General features: G+C 37.8%; 1 protein-coding gene across 1 annotated transcript in view; it reads left to right on the top strand.

The window, feature by feature from the left end:
• Window positions 1-17293, top strand: part of LOC128670372 (uncharacterized) — a 45434-nt gene that overhangs the window by 26410 nt on the left and 1731 nt on the right. Inside the window, exons 2-14 of the mRNA XM_053745991.2 lie at window positions 2747-2863; window positions 9319-9452; window positions 10495-10667; window positions 12214-12380; window positions 13066-13170; window positions 13764-13924; window positions 14480-14580; window positions 14762-14893; window positions 15158-15323; window positions 15407-15486; window positions 15708-15933; window positions 16475-16649; window positions 16993-17135. Coding sequence (XP_053601966.1) covers window positions 2747-2863; window positions 9319-9452; window positions 10495-10667; window positions 12214-12380; window positions 13066-13170; window positions 13764-13924; window positions 14480-14580; window positions 14762-14893; window positions 15158-15323; window positions 15407-15486; window positions 15708-15933; window positions 16475-16649; window positions 16993-17135 — 1880 coding nt within the window. The remainder of the gene's footprint in view (window positions 1-2746; window positions 2864-9318; window positions 9453-10494; window positions 10668-12213; window positions 12381-13065; window positions 13171-13763; window positions 13925-14479; window positions 14581-14761; window positions 14894-15157; window positions 15324-15406; window positions 15487-15707; window positions 15934-16474; window positions 16650-16992; window positions 17136-17293) is intronic.

The raw sequence follows: 17293 nt of genomic DNA, 5'->3' as shown, positions 1-17293 counted from the left end.
ACATGAAGAATGACCCATGACCCGTAATTATTCAATTACATGATTACGCCATGTGAACCGCGCCTTTTGTCAACGTCATTATAATTATTCAGCGCTCGATTATGCAGAAAATTGGATAAAAATACTCAACGGGTTAAACAACGCGAATCGAAAAGTATATGTATGGACTTAAGATTTTAAGCGTAAATTACATTATAGCGTAACACGTACCCATTAAGCGTAGATTCATTATACTGTTACAAAATGCCTTATATACAAAGTGCTATAGTAAAGGTACAGATACAAGTTTAGAAGACCACTGGCCATCATAGGGTTACCAGTTAACCTGCACCCCATCAGAGATTTTCAAGGAACTGTTCCAAAAGTACCGTGATCTGCTAACTCAAAATTCTATTATAATTTACAATACTTCAATAGTGACAAATTAAAATTGTCAATATTATTTAATTTGTCTATTATAATAATTTGAATATTACTTTGTCATTTCAGATATATTTAATAAAATTTTATATTATATAATATATGTTTATTATTTTTTTTAGAGTACCTACTAATATTGACCAATGTTTTTTGTATGCCTGACAGACAGAAAACAGAGCTATGTAATAACATTATACTATCTATATATATGTACCCCTTCTCACAAATTAACGATTTGGTTGATTAATTTACTGGTAGGAATGGTTCACAGATTTTAACAGAGATCAGTCTTAAATGGTATGGACTTCAAAACATTCAGTCAGTAGGTACTTTAAAAATCATTGGACCGCTGAATCGATTTAGTAAATGACACTTCCTTTAATGTGTAATTCATATTTGATGATTCATCGGAGAAAACATGTTGACGGCACAATACTTCGATCACCGAGCGGAAACGGAATGGAAATGTCATGGAAAAAGCGCAGCAAATTGAGGTTCCGGGGTGCAGACACAATACGGCCATTATTTGCGATGAAGATGGGTAAAGACAGTGTTGTAGCTATGAAGCTATAGATAGTTACTGTAGGTACATATATTGTTGTCTCTTTCATCCATCCCCAGACCTCTCTTCGAGTCAGCTATCGGGGTTGCCAGACCAAGGTTTATTATTAGCTTTATAATTTGAGTTTTGGTGTCCGCTCCGAGATTAATCTACTTAGAGCTGTTTAACAAATTATTTTTAATTATTTACAGTTGAATTTAATATAATTTTGTGTGTACATATTTATTGTTAATTCTATTTTGTGTTTAAAAGTGCTAAATTATATAGTAAATATGTTTTTATTTTTAAATTAATTTCGTTATCATATATGTGTTGTAATTGTATATTATATTATATATGTGTTATCCACAAATATTTTCATTTAATAAAAATATTAAATGAAAGTTATTTGTGGAAAATATAATTTTAAATTTGAATAATATAAATTGTAATACTCTTTGAAGATTATTAAAGCGCGATTACTTTCTTAAACTTTCCTACTTTTGCACCATCGCCTATTAATCACTACTTAGTCATAATTATATATAATAAGTCGACAGCTCAGTTGGGGTGAAGCCCAAATATTTTTTTTACCAGGGTATAAGGTTACATGTGTACGCCGCCGACGCAGGTCGATATAACTTTCCCAATAAATCATCTTGTACCCTTGTAAGTTCAAGGGGCAATGTAAAGGTTAATTAATCGATGCCATGAACTTAAAGTATAATATAAATTTATTTACTTCATTTGCCTTAAAAATATAGGTTCGGGCAGCCATCCCACAACACGGAAAGCTGAAATATCTTACCGAAACATGACCTTTACGTTCCGTAAGAATGAGCTTCCGGATGCAATCATTTCATTGACGAAAGTAATTTTGAAGTTGTTGCGGTAAATACGCTTTACAAGTTCAAGTCGAAACGATCTTTTACGAATTACGAGGCCAAGTTAATAAGGTGGCGTTAATTGGAAATGATTTAACTGAACGATGTGTCAGGTTAAAGCTTGATTGTATTTCGCATTTATTTTAAAATACGTATTAAAACAAGTTTTGCACATGTTTACAGCAAAAAAATCTTAAGTTAGATCATCCGCTATACAACCGAGAGAAAATCGCATCAAATTAATACAATTATATATTATCAATTAATTAAAACTGCTATGTTTGTTCGCGCTAAACGTAATAACTACTGGATAGAATTTGATGCGGTTTTCTCGCGGTTGTATAGCGGATGATCTAACTTAAAATTTTGTATAGGTATCATCGCGATATATAGCTTAGAACCCGAAATTATAATAAGTTATATGCGGACTATTTAAATGCGGGCGAAGTCGCGGGCAAAACCTAGTAATATTTATTTAGATATTATAAGGTAAAATATAGTAAAAGGTATCTTTTTCTTAGTCGTATTCCTCATGGCTGAGGGTCGTGGTCATTACATGGAATGAAACACAACAACTTTCTTGGCATTATTAATGGAGTGGCTTGCCATTGCCTTCTCCATTTCACACACAAGTTAATAATAATCAACCATTGTACAGGTTTCCTCACGATGTTTTCCTTCACCGGAAGCAAGTGGTGGTCAATAAAAACTACTATATATGAGTCAGATTTGAATACAAACTCATATGGCACGAGTAGGATTCGAACCTGGGACCTTTTGATCCACAGGCATCTTAACCATTACACCACCACGCTTTCGAGAAAACATAGTAAAAGATATAAAAGGGACCAAATTCATAAATTCGATGAACCAATATCCTAACCAACTTATTTGTTCGCAGTGGAGGACGCGAGCGGTCGATACACATCAATGTTCTACTGGGGGAACAACTACTGGACGGGGTCGGCGGAGCTCTGCCGGATCCTGAACGAGCAACACGCACCGCCCAGTCACAACAGTAAGTACATACATAGCAATGTACTATGTGGGGAACAACTGTTGGACGGCCCGAATCAAGGGGCACGGGAGTGCCTCCGCCAAGACGAGCCAAGCGAAGCGCAAGGGCACTACCTACCTTTTCTCGAAACGTTTTGTCGAAACGGTTTGGATAATGCCAGATTAGTTAACGTGTAGCTTGGCCGTTTTGCTACCGTCAAATCAAAATCAAATCATTTATGCAGAAATTAGGCCTTCACAGGCACTTTTTCACATCATATTCTAAATTAAATGATGTTTACCAAAGCTATAAACTACTAGCATTTCGGAACGACCACTGCTGAGAAGAAATGCCGAAAGAAACTCATTCAAACAGTGTTGGTCCCTAGATTTCTAGAAATAACATAACGAATGCGTTCTCTATTTCTAAAGTAACGAAACGGGCAAGCTACACGTTTTAACTAGAACGTAGAACGTGTGAAGTTAGGTCTGATAAAGTTCTTCTTCTTCACAGTCGTATTCCTCATGGCTGAGGGTCGTGGTTGTTACGTGGAGTGAAACACACACAACAACTTTCTTGGCATTATTAATGGAGTGGTTTGCCATTTCCTTCTCCATTTCACACACAAGTTAATATAATCAACCAGTGTGCAGGTTTCCTCACCATGTTTTCCTTCACCGGAAGCAAGTGGTTGACGATTAAAACTACTATTCATGAGTCAGATTGATATACAAACTCATGTGGCGCGAGTAGGATTCGAACCTGGGACCTTTCGATCCACAGGCGGGCGTCTTAACCATTACACCACTACTTCATTCTTGGTAAAGTTAGGGCGCATAAATTAATAATCTTCGCTACATGAGATCTGATCACTTTTTCATACATTTTGACTAAAGTGTAAAGTTTGTGAAGCAAACTAGACTCGTCTTGGCAACATTTTTACATGACAATGTTTTTGGTGGGTATCGTTATCAAGAATTGAAGAACTCTTGTCGGTGGAGCGGTCTCCATTACATCTCTCCTTTGCCATGGAGTTTAACTCCCTACAAGATAATATAGCATGGATATAGCCAACCCAAAAACTTCTGGCTTCACGTTGTAAAGAAGGATGGTCGGCACGGCATCGGTCGGATGCCGTGCGAATTGAAAAAGAAAAAGTTTGAAAGCGGACACTGGGCTCACACACCAAACGATCAAGGAAGGATCCAGGAAAAATCCAGGAGAGAGATTATATACTGAGGGTATACATCCCTCTGACCACGTCGTATATACGACATCCACGTGCTTGTGCCCGAACTTTGCACCCTAAATCAATTAGAAAACAGAAGGTATTACAATTTGGAACCAAAAAATTATAAGTTGGTTTTGTCGAGGAGTTTCTCAAGTTAAAAACTAATTGAGTGGTACAATTTCAAAAAGTAAGTTGTGGAATTATTTAGTTTCATATTAAGCATGATATTAAATGGAATTATTTTAGGGAAGTTATGGAGTGGTCCTATTTTACCTCGGAATCACACGCCTATATTGCAAGATTATTTCTCACCTGAGCATATTCCAGGTTTCTTTCTCAGCCGTTGAGCCTCAATGCCCGCTTTCCTACTTTTCGTCTCCACTAATTATCATACTATTTGCAAGCATGACGATATATTGCAGGATTATATTGGGTTAAAAGAAGAAATTTATTTCAAGAGTTGTATTACAAAATGGTAATCAAAACTAATATAAATTCACAGAAACTGTTGACAAATATTAGTTATTACGCTCATAATGACAAACGCTACAATTTGGATGAAATTGCTTATGTTTGCTCGGACAGTCACTTTTCAAGGCTTCCTACATACAGTTACATAAGTATTATATCACTAGCTGTTGCCCACGGCTCCCTCCGCAGTAAAAAGTATCCCGTGTCACACTCTTCAACTCTTCACGTACGAATCAAATCTCAAATCTCTTCAAATCTCCACGTACGAACTTAGCGTAACGTACGAACGTAGCGTATTGCGTTTTTACCCGAGCGAAGTCGGGACGGGCCGCTAGTTTGACATATATTACTTTGAATGGCCCAATTAAGAACAAATATTTTGTTATTTCCAAATAACACGCAAACGGCCGGCTATTATGATGACGTTACTTTGGTAAGCGACGCCGACTAAATTGCCATCTTGTTGAATGTCTTGCATGGCTGTCCAATGAAGGTGTGACTTCGTGATCTATTGTCCCATTCATCGTGTTCCTAAAGCCTAAAAATCTTGAATACCCCAGCTAATTTACCGTAAATTGGTAAATTGTTTCTCTCGCTCACAATGGTCCCCTATAACACCCGAAACCCGGCGTCCGCGTAAAAAAACAAACCTTCAAAGTGTAAAAAGTTTTTTTTTGCTCTGGCGTCAACCCTTTTCTATAACGCTGTTGCCTATCAGCCGTCGGTCCTGGCTGAACGTCAAGGAGCCCGATCCGACTTCCACAACAGTACGCCTGTTAAATTATTATTTTTCGTATTTTTAATAAATGAATACGCCTGTTTACCAAATAGTACAAACAAAAAATTCCACACACCGTTGGTATGAAGTGGTGAAGAAAATGTGGGTTCCCTAACGCTCAAGGACGGTGAAGCCAGGTGAATGACAGGAAGATAATGTTCATACGATAAGAAAAGACAGACAGTGAACGCGTATGTATGTGTATGTCGTGGCGGCACATTAATATTATTAACTAGTGTTGTGGGTGGTCCACACCTATGCGTTTTACACAGTAGGTATTGTGTAATGTTGATTTTTATGTATAGTACAATAGTATTGTGTAATGGGTCTTCCGCGGTCTCTAGGTCAAGGAAATAATGCGGCCTAAATCAGATATTGAAACACCTAACGCGTTTTTGCCCGCGGCTCCACCGGGGGCAAAAATCTTTGACCATATAATGTTAAACGGTTCTCTCAGAGTTTACCCGTGTACCCGTGTTTCATAATATTACGTCTAGTAGATTTTGCGTGAAACTTTCGCATGCCAGTATTAATGTCCTGTTGCACTATTACGAATTGTATTTCGTACATATAAATTGTAAATAGAGACACGTAAAACGTAGACGTAGAGTGCTTTATGTGATTTAATTTTAATATTATAACGTTGTCCTTGCAGAACTAGCGTTGTGATTCACACCGCATAAAATAAAAAAAAATAATAAAAGAAAAATAAACATTATGCCGAGAGGAGAAGTTTTTGAAACACAAACACACGTTATAAAATCTTATATAATAACTCTGTTCTTTTTAAGTTTGTGATATCAAATAAATCATTTGTACCTTTCAACGTAACTGTTCCCATGGGAAACTCACGCGAAGCCGCGAGCAAAAGCTAGTTTTGTATAATTGGCATCGGACGGTCTCCGAGGAGACTTCCGTGCGCCGCGGCCCGGTCAAGGGGAAATTTTATTTGAGGCCGTGCGCACACGCAAGTAATGAAATTAGCTATATACATTATATTAAAATTTAGCTTTTTCTACACAAATTTTGTTGTTTACTCCCGACGACGGAGGACGATTAACGTGTCTCCGTATGTCTGTATCATAGCTAAGCCAAATGCCTGAATCGATTTTGATCCCGGTTTTCTATTCGAAAGAACTCGAAAAGAAATCGAGAATGTTATTAGCTATGTTTAGAAATTTAAGGGTGTTATAAGTTTAAGTGTGTCTGTAAACCGATTTGAATGCGGCTTTTTATTTGATAGCAAATTTTTATGCGGTGGTACTTAGATATGTTTGAACAAAATCGGTTCAGCCGTTCAAAAGTCGTAGCGAAATTAATGTTGAAAGTCGGGTGTTTTTTTTTTAATTTGTCTAACAAATAAACTTGTCTAGCAGACGAGGGCATGCCAGCAACTTTCCTAATTTTAATAATTATATATAATAATAATAATTAATAAAATTTTTAATTTAGTTTTTATTAACCTCTACCGTCCCGCCGCTGGGCAAGGGTCTCCTCTAACACCCTCTGTATATTCAACCTGTATATTCAATATTCAACTACGTAGTCATATTCTTCAATAAGTCGTTTTATCATTATTATTTATCAGTTAATTGTCTAGTAGAAAGGTTACTCGAGGTCTTAAAATCGATCAGGTCGAATAGGCCCTTGTTATTAACAGCTTTGTCATTGGAAATATTGAGGTCAACTAGCAAATGTTAAATGAAGCCCGTTGATATACAGATGTTTGTATGAAAGGTACAAGTAATGGGCGGAACTGGTTTTGACAATGTTCTATTATTAGTATTAAACAAAGGCCACCCATATCTGTGGTCATAACTGAGGTAAAAACTTGGAAGAGTGAAAACAAAATCAAAATTTTGCTATTAATATTCCTCCAGGTAACGAACTGCAGGCGGCAGTAATTATTATGTAAATAATTCGTATCCATTTTTTTTCTGAATAGTTTGTTTTAATTAGTTTATTTTTTTTTCTTTTAGTTATAGAATAATGTAAAAAAATATATATTATATTAAGATTGTTGTGTAATAAATAAAATTTTGATCTTATTTTTTTTTATCACAAAAAACAAATCGATTTACAAAATACACTGAATAAATTTACGAAGTTACAAATAGCAGTTTAGTTGTCGCAAATTATTGCGAAAGCAGCAGATGAAAACCATCGGTTAACTTTTTGGGGCAATTTTAGCTGAGCTTCTGCAATTCGTGCCCCTGTGGTGCTCAGTTTTAACATTAGTTCCAAACTTATTTACAGGAGAACAATTTTTCATCTTCTATATAAGTTTGGACTGACCGACCGACTGACAGACTGCATCATCTCATAGTCGATCTACTTAAAACGTAATAGATTTTTAATATTGGTGTGATAATAACTTACGTAATAACATAAGACAGAAGGTCTTTAAGTGAGGTCTAGACGAATTAACCGACTTGGTAATATATGGATCTCACAACTTTTTACGGTAGAAAAGCTGAACGAGACTTGGTGTTTCTTACAGCATGTTTTTGATGGCTTAAGTAATTATTATATCGTCTAAGTTTTATAACACGCAATGGTAGATGTTAAAAATGTGAATAAATAAATTATTTTTGTCGAAACAAAACACGCGTTTCATTTGTAACTCGCGTATTTGGAGCGAATCGTCATGTTATACTTTCGGATGTGCACTCAGTCTAGATATAAGTTCAATTAAATTAATCTTAACAATGTGTTGTAAACTCATTTTTTCTCACTATATTCAATGTTAATGGATCTATTCAGTGAGAAATTGTTTTCACATTTATCACGTTTACGCTTCAGTGGATAATTAAGAGAATATTGCTTCGACCCTTCTTCTTTTCGAGTCGAAATATCAGATTAATTACATTAATTTTGAAGAATTTAAGCGGTTGTGGTGTAATTGTTAAGACGCCCGCCTGTGGACCGAAAGGTCTCAGGTTCGTATTCTACTCGTGCCATATGAGTTTGTATACCAATCTGACTCATATAAAAGAAGTTTTCATCGACCACCACTTGCTTCCGGTGAAGGTAAACATCGTGAGGAAACTTGCACACTGGTGGACAGTTTAGTTCACTAGTGTGCAATGCGACTACCTGCCACTAGATGGCGGTAAGTAGACGTAAAAGTCATGTCAGATGTCTTTAGGCGACTTGAATAAAATCTGTTAGCAATAACACACTGGATATGATGATTAATTGTGAACATAATAATCTGGAATCGAGTGATGATCGAACACACGTTTTATTCCAGATTTTTTCATCTCAATATTCGTTTCAAAATTTGTTAAAAAGCATGTGTGATATGTTCAAATTCAAATTCAAATTCAAAATTCTTTATTCAATTTAGGATGATATAACATCACTTATTGACGTCAAAAAAATTACTTAAACTAAGTCTACTGCCGGCTTCCAAAGCGCAAGCGAAGAAGAAGCGGCGCAACAAACTTCTTGTTGAATACAACCATTATTAATTTAGACCAGTAAGTAGCCATAACAATTGCCTTACTATTAACCTCAATAAGGTCTTATAGCAAACAGAATTCCACAATGATATTATCAGTGATGTATGGAATGCGCGCGCGTTGATGTCTTTAGTTCGTTCGTTGCAAGTTTACACGCGATAGTGTAAGGTGGTGAGGATTTTTGTGACACAATCACGGAAAAACTACTGTACCAATTTTGATTAAATTTGTTACACGTGTGGAATATAATGTCGAATAGCACATGGGATACATTTCATCCCGAAACTAGGCTACGGATCCACAGACTGATCCCAGAACGCACCTGTATAACTAGATTTACGACGTGTGGTCCCCGACCTAAAATAAGTCCACCACATATCCTCCCGTGGTTATCGATATACAGCCTAAGAGATACACAACCTTCGCAGGTGGTAGGCGAGGCAACAATCGCATTCACATAAAGGGAATTCTACGTTGGAAATCACCGGCGCCGAATCCCTTCGATAAATATTGAAACAGAGTTTGTTCTCAGAGAGCAGCGGCTCGCAGATCTTCAGCGAGTGGCGGCAGGACGTGTCGATGTCGGGCTCCAGTCCGCCCTTCCTCACGGCCTTCTACACAGTCCGGCTCAGCGTGCAGACCGACGTCAAGGAAATCGTTAAAACTGTACGTATTACTACTGTTCAGGGCAGCATGGGTTCCGTACAAAAAAAAAAAATGAAAAACCTGAACCCCGTATAGGATCCCTGTGTGTGTCTGTCCGACCGTCTGTCACAGCCAATTTGCTATGAATCTACTAGGCAGGTTCTATCAGGTGAAGTTTAGTCACATGGTGATTTCACATCCTGCCCAAACACAGAAGTGTAGAATATATAAATATGTTACACTTCATATGTACACTTCTGTGACCGACGACCTCGGTGGCGCAGTGGTAAAGTGCTTGCTTCTGAACCTAGAGGTCCCGGGTTCGATCCCCGGTCGGGTCATGAAAATGATATTTTTCTGATTGGCCCGGGTCTTGGATGTTTATCTATGTATGTATTTGTTATAAAATATAGTATCGTTGAGTTAGTATCCCATAACACAAGTCTCGAACTTACTTTGGAGCTAGCTCAGTCTGTGTGATTTGTCCTAATAATATTATATTATTATAAATATTCTCTTCAAGTAAAGGTAATTTTCGGAGGGTAAATTCTTCTTCAATTCGGTTGATTGTTTTTTGATGAATATGTTTATTAGTCTTGCTTTAAAATCATCATCTATACTACCAATTATTATAAAGTGAGCGTTTGTGAGTTCGTATGTTTGAGGCGAGTAATCTCCGAAACTACCGAACCGATTTCAAAAATTATTTCACTATTAGAAAGGTACATTATCCAAGATTAATATACTACTTATATTTTATCTCAAAATTCCCACTGGAGCGAAGCCCCGGGTAACATCTAGTCCTTAAAAAAATGGGGACCAACACTGTTCACATGAGTTTCTTTCGGCATTTCTTCTCAGCAGTGGTCGTTCCGAAATGCCAGTAGTTTGTAGCTTGTGAGAAATAACTATAAATATAAAAATTGACGAGAAAAAGTGCCTGTGAAGGTCTAATTTTTGAATAAATGATTTGAATTTGAATTTGAATATGGATATTGCTAAATCGCGCTCTTGATCGCCTGTGGATCATAGCCTTAATAAATTACTTCTCTGTTCACCACAGCGTCGCACCTTGCACCTGGGAGTATGCCTGCCATCGAGCTGCGACAGCCACGCGGTGATGTCCCTCGTGAACGCGGCGCGGTCACCCATCCTCAGGCAGTCCGTCGTCACCGTGCGCTCCCCGCTGCAAGGAACCTATACGTACATGGGAGACCCGACCTTCAGGGTGTTACTGTAAGCCTATTTAATTCTTTACCATTGCTTATTGAAACGCCAGGTGGTAATTAAAGAAGCGGTATTTTTTATTTTGTGACATGACTGAAGAAAACAAATAGACCACATTCAAATTAATGTCTTCATTTAAATATATAATTATTGAAAATTGACAAAACAAGCTAAATTTACGAGATGTGCGTATTTATGGCGTAAATTAATTATATTTGTTACTAGCGGCCCGTCCCGGTTTCGCACGTGTAAAAATATAATAAATTATACACCTCCCTCAGGAATCACACTAACTATTGGTGAAAACCGCATCAAAATCCATGCATCAGTTTTTGAGTTTATCAGACAAACAGACAGACGTGGCAATGCCCTTTGTTTTATAACATGTAAAGACGCACAGATACTGCATAGCTTTTATTGAATCTACAATTCTTATAAATCGAACTATTCAAGCTAAACGTTACTTGAACCTAATGGTGAAAGATCTCATCCCAATTCCACGCACTAAATGACAAATCACTAAAAATACTTATAATATTTTCAAAGGAAACAGATATCTATCTTTGTGACGTAAACTTTGTCGCACCACACCGTTTTTAACCCCCGACGCAAAAAGAGGGGTGTTATAAGTTTAACGTGTCAATCTGTTGCATCGTAGCTCCCAAACGGATGAACCGATTTTCGTTTAGTTTTTTTTTCCGTGTCATAGATAATTTTATCCCGAGTATTCTTAGCCATGTTTCGTGAAAATCGCATCAGCCGTTCAAAAGTTGTAGCGAAATGAATATCGGAAAGTCGGGGTTTTTTAAATTTGTCTAACAGATTATAAATTATGCCATGTTTTGTTTGGTGAGAAGATTTGACTGAGACAATGCTGCATATCTAACGACGCTGTTATGATTTACACAAATGAACAATTCATAGCAATTTATCCAATGCCGTTAGATAACTATGACGGTGTACAAGAATGCCAAACATGAATGTTTGTATGTTATTGCAATCAGCGCCAGCGCCTGTGTCATACAATTTCTATAAATGACTCAAGCACGTGTGTGTGTGTGTGTATGGATTACACAAACGGTGTTACCAAAACATTTTGAAATGCCGATTGCTAACTAAGTTAGTTTTGTTCCATTGTGGAATATTCTGTTGAAAAATAAATTGTGTTATATTCGCGCGTTTACAAAATGTTTACTGTTTTTATGTAAAAGATAAGTACAAATAAAGCTTGCAAGATTGCCTCATTACTTGCAAATAAATCTTTCACTGTTTATTATAAAGATTCGTTTGTGGTAGATTAAAAAACAATAAAATGATCACTATCAACTCGATTTATACCTATAGTGACCATCTCAGCCTCGGATACCATTCGATCTCTTGCAATCAATCGATCGGGACTCGAGATGTTATTTCTTTAGCACATCTTTCACATATCCTGCCCAATTCCACTTAAATTTCTCAGAAACTTTTCTCACAACTAGTTCAGGTAAGATTGGTTACCAAAGTGGACAAAATGGAACGAACATACCTGAATTTATAATTTCAATTTTTTCAGCGGTGTATGCATTGCTGTCAGCATCCTGCTCGTTACAGCGACCGCATACGACATGAAGCTAGCGCGGGACGTGCGCCGGCGCAGACGCAGGGCGGCCAATCTGACCGGCGACAACGCCAGGAACGACCTCAAGTTAGACCTCAATGACGATATCACTGTGTCCAATGGTGAGTTTTCACGAGATAGTATGACATTAGACTGTCTAGTTTCACCTGTTCTATATCGGTTTGACGTTCTCTGTCTTTAAACAAATCTTGCCAATTAAATTTCACTACTTCCACTTGTCCTACAGAGTTGACATTTTCTACGTCGCTTCAGTTTCCACGACCATGCACATTGTGATATGCTTAACGTAACGATGCAATCAGAATCGACTCCTAATGAGAACTCCTCGACGGTTCACTGCTCAAACATGATATTTTGACGCGCGTTTATTGCAACTAGATATCTTTGAAGACAAGAAATTTTACGTCGAAAAATATTTATTTGTAAAAACTTGGTTGGAACCGAAGCACTCATCAAAGCATTCGTGGGACGACCCTTACTTCGTGGAACACGAATAACAAAATGAGTTTTTTTACCAATAAATAATTTCATCCCAATCCCGACTTTATACGTATGTAGGATCTGTTAAACTGAATCCAGTGGAAACTATACGATACGATAGCACGATGCGCATGTCTAATAGAGACAAGAAAGTTGAGGACGTTAATTTTGGATAACCAGCTTAAAGGCAATTTACTTAATGACTTTAAATTATTTTTTCTCTGATCTCATGTAAAATTGAGACAGAATAATATGGAATAGAAGGATAGATAATTAATTGTGACTATTATTTAAATGTTGTTGCAGGCAAATCGATTTACAACGTTAACAACAACATAGCTGTGGCCAGCAACACATCGGAGGAGAGATTAACTGCCGAGACTGCCTCCACCACGGAAGAGCTCAAACTGAGTGAGATTACAATTGCATTCCAACACGTTTATTTGGATTTACTACTGACTAAGCTAACAGGCACACGTCCCAACTGGTGGGAAGTCACCGCGGCCCATGGTCGCCTGCAACACCAGGCGTGCCGTGCGCGTTGCCAGCGCTCAATTAATGTTTTTGACTTTGACTGTTTTCAATATTGTGATATCAATTACGGTACCAACTCAGTGCTGGAACGAATCCTGCTCTTCGTTTTAGGAGTGGGCGTTTTATAGCATAAATGGTTTTCACAACGTTATAACTGAACAACAACAACACGTTGTGGGTAACTCAAACTCAACGATCCATTTCTCACAACGCCAAACTCACTCCTGTCGTCATGACAATATCACAGAAGGCATTGCGTGGTATTAATAATTTATTTGCGGACGGACGGACGTTTTAGACAACGCTGTGAGGAAGGCCCGCTACGTTTTATTGTGTTATCTGAAAAACGCATAACGACCGGTATCTAGGTTCTTTGTTTTTCGCTGTCATATTCTATATCAACACAATCTCGAGACGATTCGACGTCTTCGTATCCACTTCGTATCATACTGATTTCATTCCCTTTCCAGGCATCTGGTCGGACCTGCTGCTGTCCTTCTCCATGAAGGCGAACATTCTCCAGATCTTCGACCAGTCGGTTGGCGCGGACACGGTCCCCGTAGTTCACGGTCTGCGATCATTGTCAATGGTCTGGGTTATCTTCGGACACACCTGCATTGTGGTTTTCAAGGTCAGCACTCTAATGTTTTACTTAGTTCAGTGACATAAAATGAGTCTCCAAAACAAGAGCATACCACCATCCCAGCTTGCAGCTCCACCACCATGTGGCTCTGAACCGTCAGAGTGCTGAATTAGTTGTCCCAGATACCGATCTGGGACAACTAATTCAGCACAAAAATGCCAATAGTTGCACTAAAACAGAATCTAGAATATTCATCAGATTGATAAATCAATAAATAATAAATAATAATAAATAAATATATTAGGACAAATCACACAGATCGAGCTAGCCCCAAAGTAAGTTCGAGACTTGTGTTATGGGATACTAACTCAACGATACTATATTTTAGATAAACATCCAAGACCCGGGCCGATCAGAAAAAGATCATTTTCCATCATGACCCGACCGGGGATCGAACCTGGGACCTCTCGGTTCAAAGGCAAGCACTTTACCACTGCGCCACCGAGGTCGTCAAGTTTTGATAAACACACTTTTTTTTAACATGATTTGATAATAAACAATGCAATCATTTTGAATGTAATTCCTATTATAATAATGTTACAGTACGCTGACAACACCGCTCTGCGAGCTATCCTGGAGAAGAGCTTCCTCTTCCAGCTCATTTTAAGCGCCGTCTACAGTGTTGACACCTTCTTCTGCCTTGGGTAAGTAGAAAAAGCCAGCCAACGCCAAAATTGTAACCTGATTAAATTATTTTCTTTTATACTTACAGATTTTTTAATTTTATGTTGCCATTACAAATCAACCATTATAATTCACCTCGTTGTGATAAACCTAGAATCAAATGTATTAACCGTTTTGTACTTATATCTTGAATAATTGCAGCGGTATGTTGGTGACGTTCCTGTACTTCCGAACGAACGCGAAGGGCAAGCTGGACCTCATCACAAAAGGCCGCAGGAAACTTACCGCCGGCATTCTGCAGTTTGTCGGACTCATCGCCTATCGCTTTGCCAGGTACATCTTTTTCCATTTCTTTATTTGTGCCTTCATCTCCTAATGCAGCTTCACTACTATACTTTCATACTATACATGTATTTATTATAGGCCACCATTATAGGGCCTGGCCTTTGCTCAGCAGCTTCCCCTTTATTTTACCATCCTTGTCTGTTGCGCAACATCTGCAATTATAATCCGTCACATCTAGATCGTGCGACCTTTTTGTCATACATAAAGTAATTTACTTATTGAAATATTTTACTAATAAACCTTCACTTCCAGACTGACAGCGCCGTACTTGTTCATGCTGGGCGTGGTGGAGGTGACGATGAAGTGGTTCTCTCAGAACGCGGTGTTCGAGCCGCCCGCCGCCGACCACGAGACCTGCCCGCAGTACTGGTGGCGCAACCTGCTGTACATCAACACACTTTTCCCCGTCGATCAGATGGTAACTATTCACAATTCTACTTCCCCATTTTCATTCCATATATTGTGGACCTGAATATTATTTTTATTTATTTATTGTTTCAGTGCATGCTATGGAGTTGGTACCTGTCAGACGATACACAGTTTTACGCTGTTAGCGCTATTCTTCTGATTTTGGCTACCAGGTAAAATAATAATATTTGATAACGATAAAATATTCATAATAATAACTACATTCAAATAATTCGTTCTGAAAAAATAACTATTCTAACTATTCATTAACGCTAATTACATTAGACCCCGTTCTGAAAAAATGAAACCCATACTTAGAACTAAAATGTCTTTGAAAACATAATAAGATCATCCACATATGCCGACTGAATCAATCAAACTTTTAATCTTCCAGCCACTTCAAACTCTCAGTGTCCCTGACCGGCGTATTCTTCCTCTCATCTCTCTTCACCACCGGCTACGTGTCCTGGAGCAACGACCACATTCCAAACAGCGAGGACCCATTCACTCAGTTTGACAAGATTTACGACAAACCCTGGACCAGATTGGGGCCGTACTTGGTTGGCATGGTCACTGGATGGATCTTATTCAAGACCAATTTAAATATCAGAATGAAGAAGGTATGTTTTGCTTTAGAAATTCGATTTAAAATTGTGGTGGGACTTTTTTCACTCGTATGTTTGAAAATTGTTAATAAGTAGGTTTCACTTAAATCAACCAACGATTAAATCAGCCTGTCAGGTCTGAACGAACGCTCGGTTATTGTATTACTATATACTATTATTACACTAGCAGCTTAAGTTGATGTCTATATTATATCGTGTCTATAAATTATTGTGGTTTTAAAACTGTTTGTACTAGGAACATTCATCATTGTTACTGTTAGGCTGTATTTTAGGGCTTATAAGACTTCATTAAGTATATTCGAATACAATGTAAGTTGTTGTTATGAATATGAATAACTCCCCGTTATATTTACCCAACCTGTATGATCTTATAAACAAAATGCGATCAAAAACATGCTGTAAAAAACCCAAGTCTCGCAGCACAGTTTTTCTACCATAAAAAGTTGTGAGATCCACGTTATCATGTCGATTAATTTATTTAGTCCCTAATTCTGCTCATGAAAGTAACATAATTCTATCATTAATCTAATCACAGGTGTGGGCATGGGTTGGCTGGAGCGTGTGCACAGCAACATTACTCTTCCTGATCTTCGGCCTGTACCAGACTGAGCTATCTCCAGCGGCTGCAGCCGTGTACAGCGCGCTGTCACACTCGCTGTGGGCCGCGTGCATCGGCTGGATTATCATAGCTTGCTCCACTGGCTACGGAGGTATGTTATGTTTCAAGTGATAGAAGATTCAGGAACAAAAATTGACACATCTAGACGTCAATTCTATACTTGTTACTTAATTTAATGCCTTACCCCTTTCAAGATCATATGTGCTACTTCAATATTTTACATCCCTTATATGTTCATCAATATCTTCGATCTTATTTTAGTAAATCATCTTGTCTTCTCTGGAGCTGGAGACATCTCCTTTTGAATTGGTTCTAGTACCTATGTTTTGTTATTGATATTTATGATATTTATATTAACATTTGTTTAATTTAAGTACGTTTTTTTTATTGTTTTTTAAATTAGCTGATAATTTACACATTAATAATTTTCACAGGTTGGATCCGACCGCTGCTCTCAGCCCCTATCCTATACCCGTTCTCGCGGGTGACATACTGCGCGTACCTGGTACATCCGGTGGTGTTGCGATACGTCGCTATGCACCTCACACACCCCATTCATTTGGGCGAACTTCTTGTGGTAAGATTTCCACCATGACTTCTTCAGCAGAAACAAAATTTGAAAATCCCGTATTTACTTCAAAGATTTTGACTCACTTTTTGTATTATTTTTTTGTTATTTTTACTTGAGAGAGTCAACAACAATTGCCTCCTCTTTACTAGATTCCAATACTTGAT

Source organism: Plodia interpunctella, chromosome 5 (assembly GCF_027563975.2).
Source record: "Plodia interpunctella isolate USDA-ARS_2022_Savannah chromosome 5, ilPloInte3.2, whole genome shotgun sequence".
NCBI classification, from domain to species: domain Eukaryota; kingdom Metazoa; phylum Arthropoda; class Insecta; order Lepidoptera; family Pyralidae; genus Plodia; species Plodia interpunctella.
Note: the sequence above shows the minus strand (reverse complement) of the source record. Positions and strands in the feature narration are given on the sequence as shown.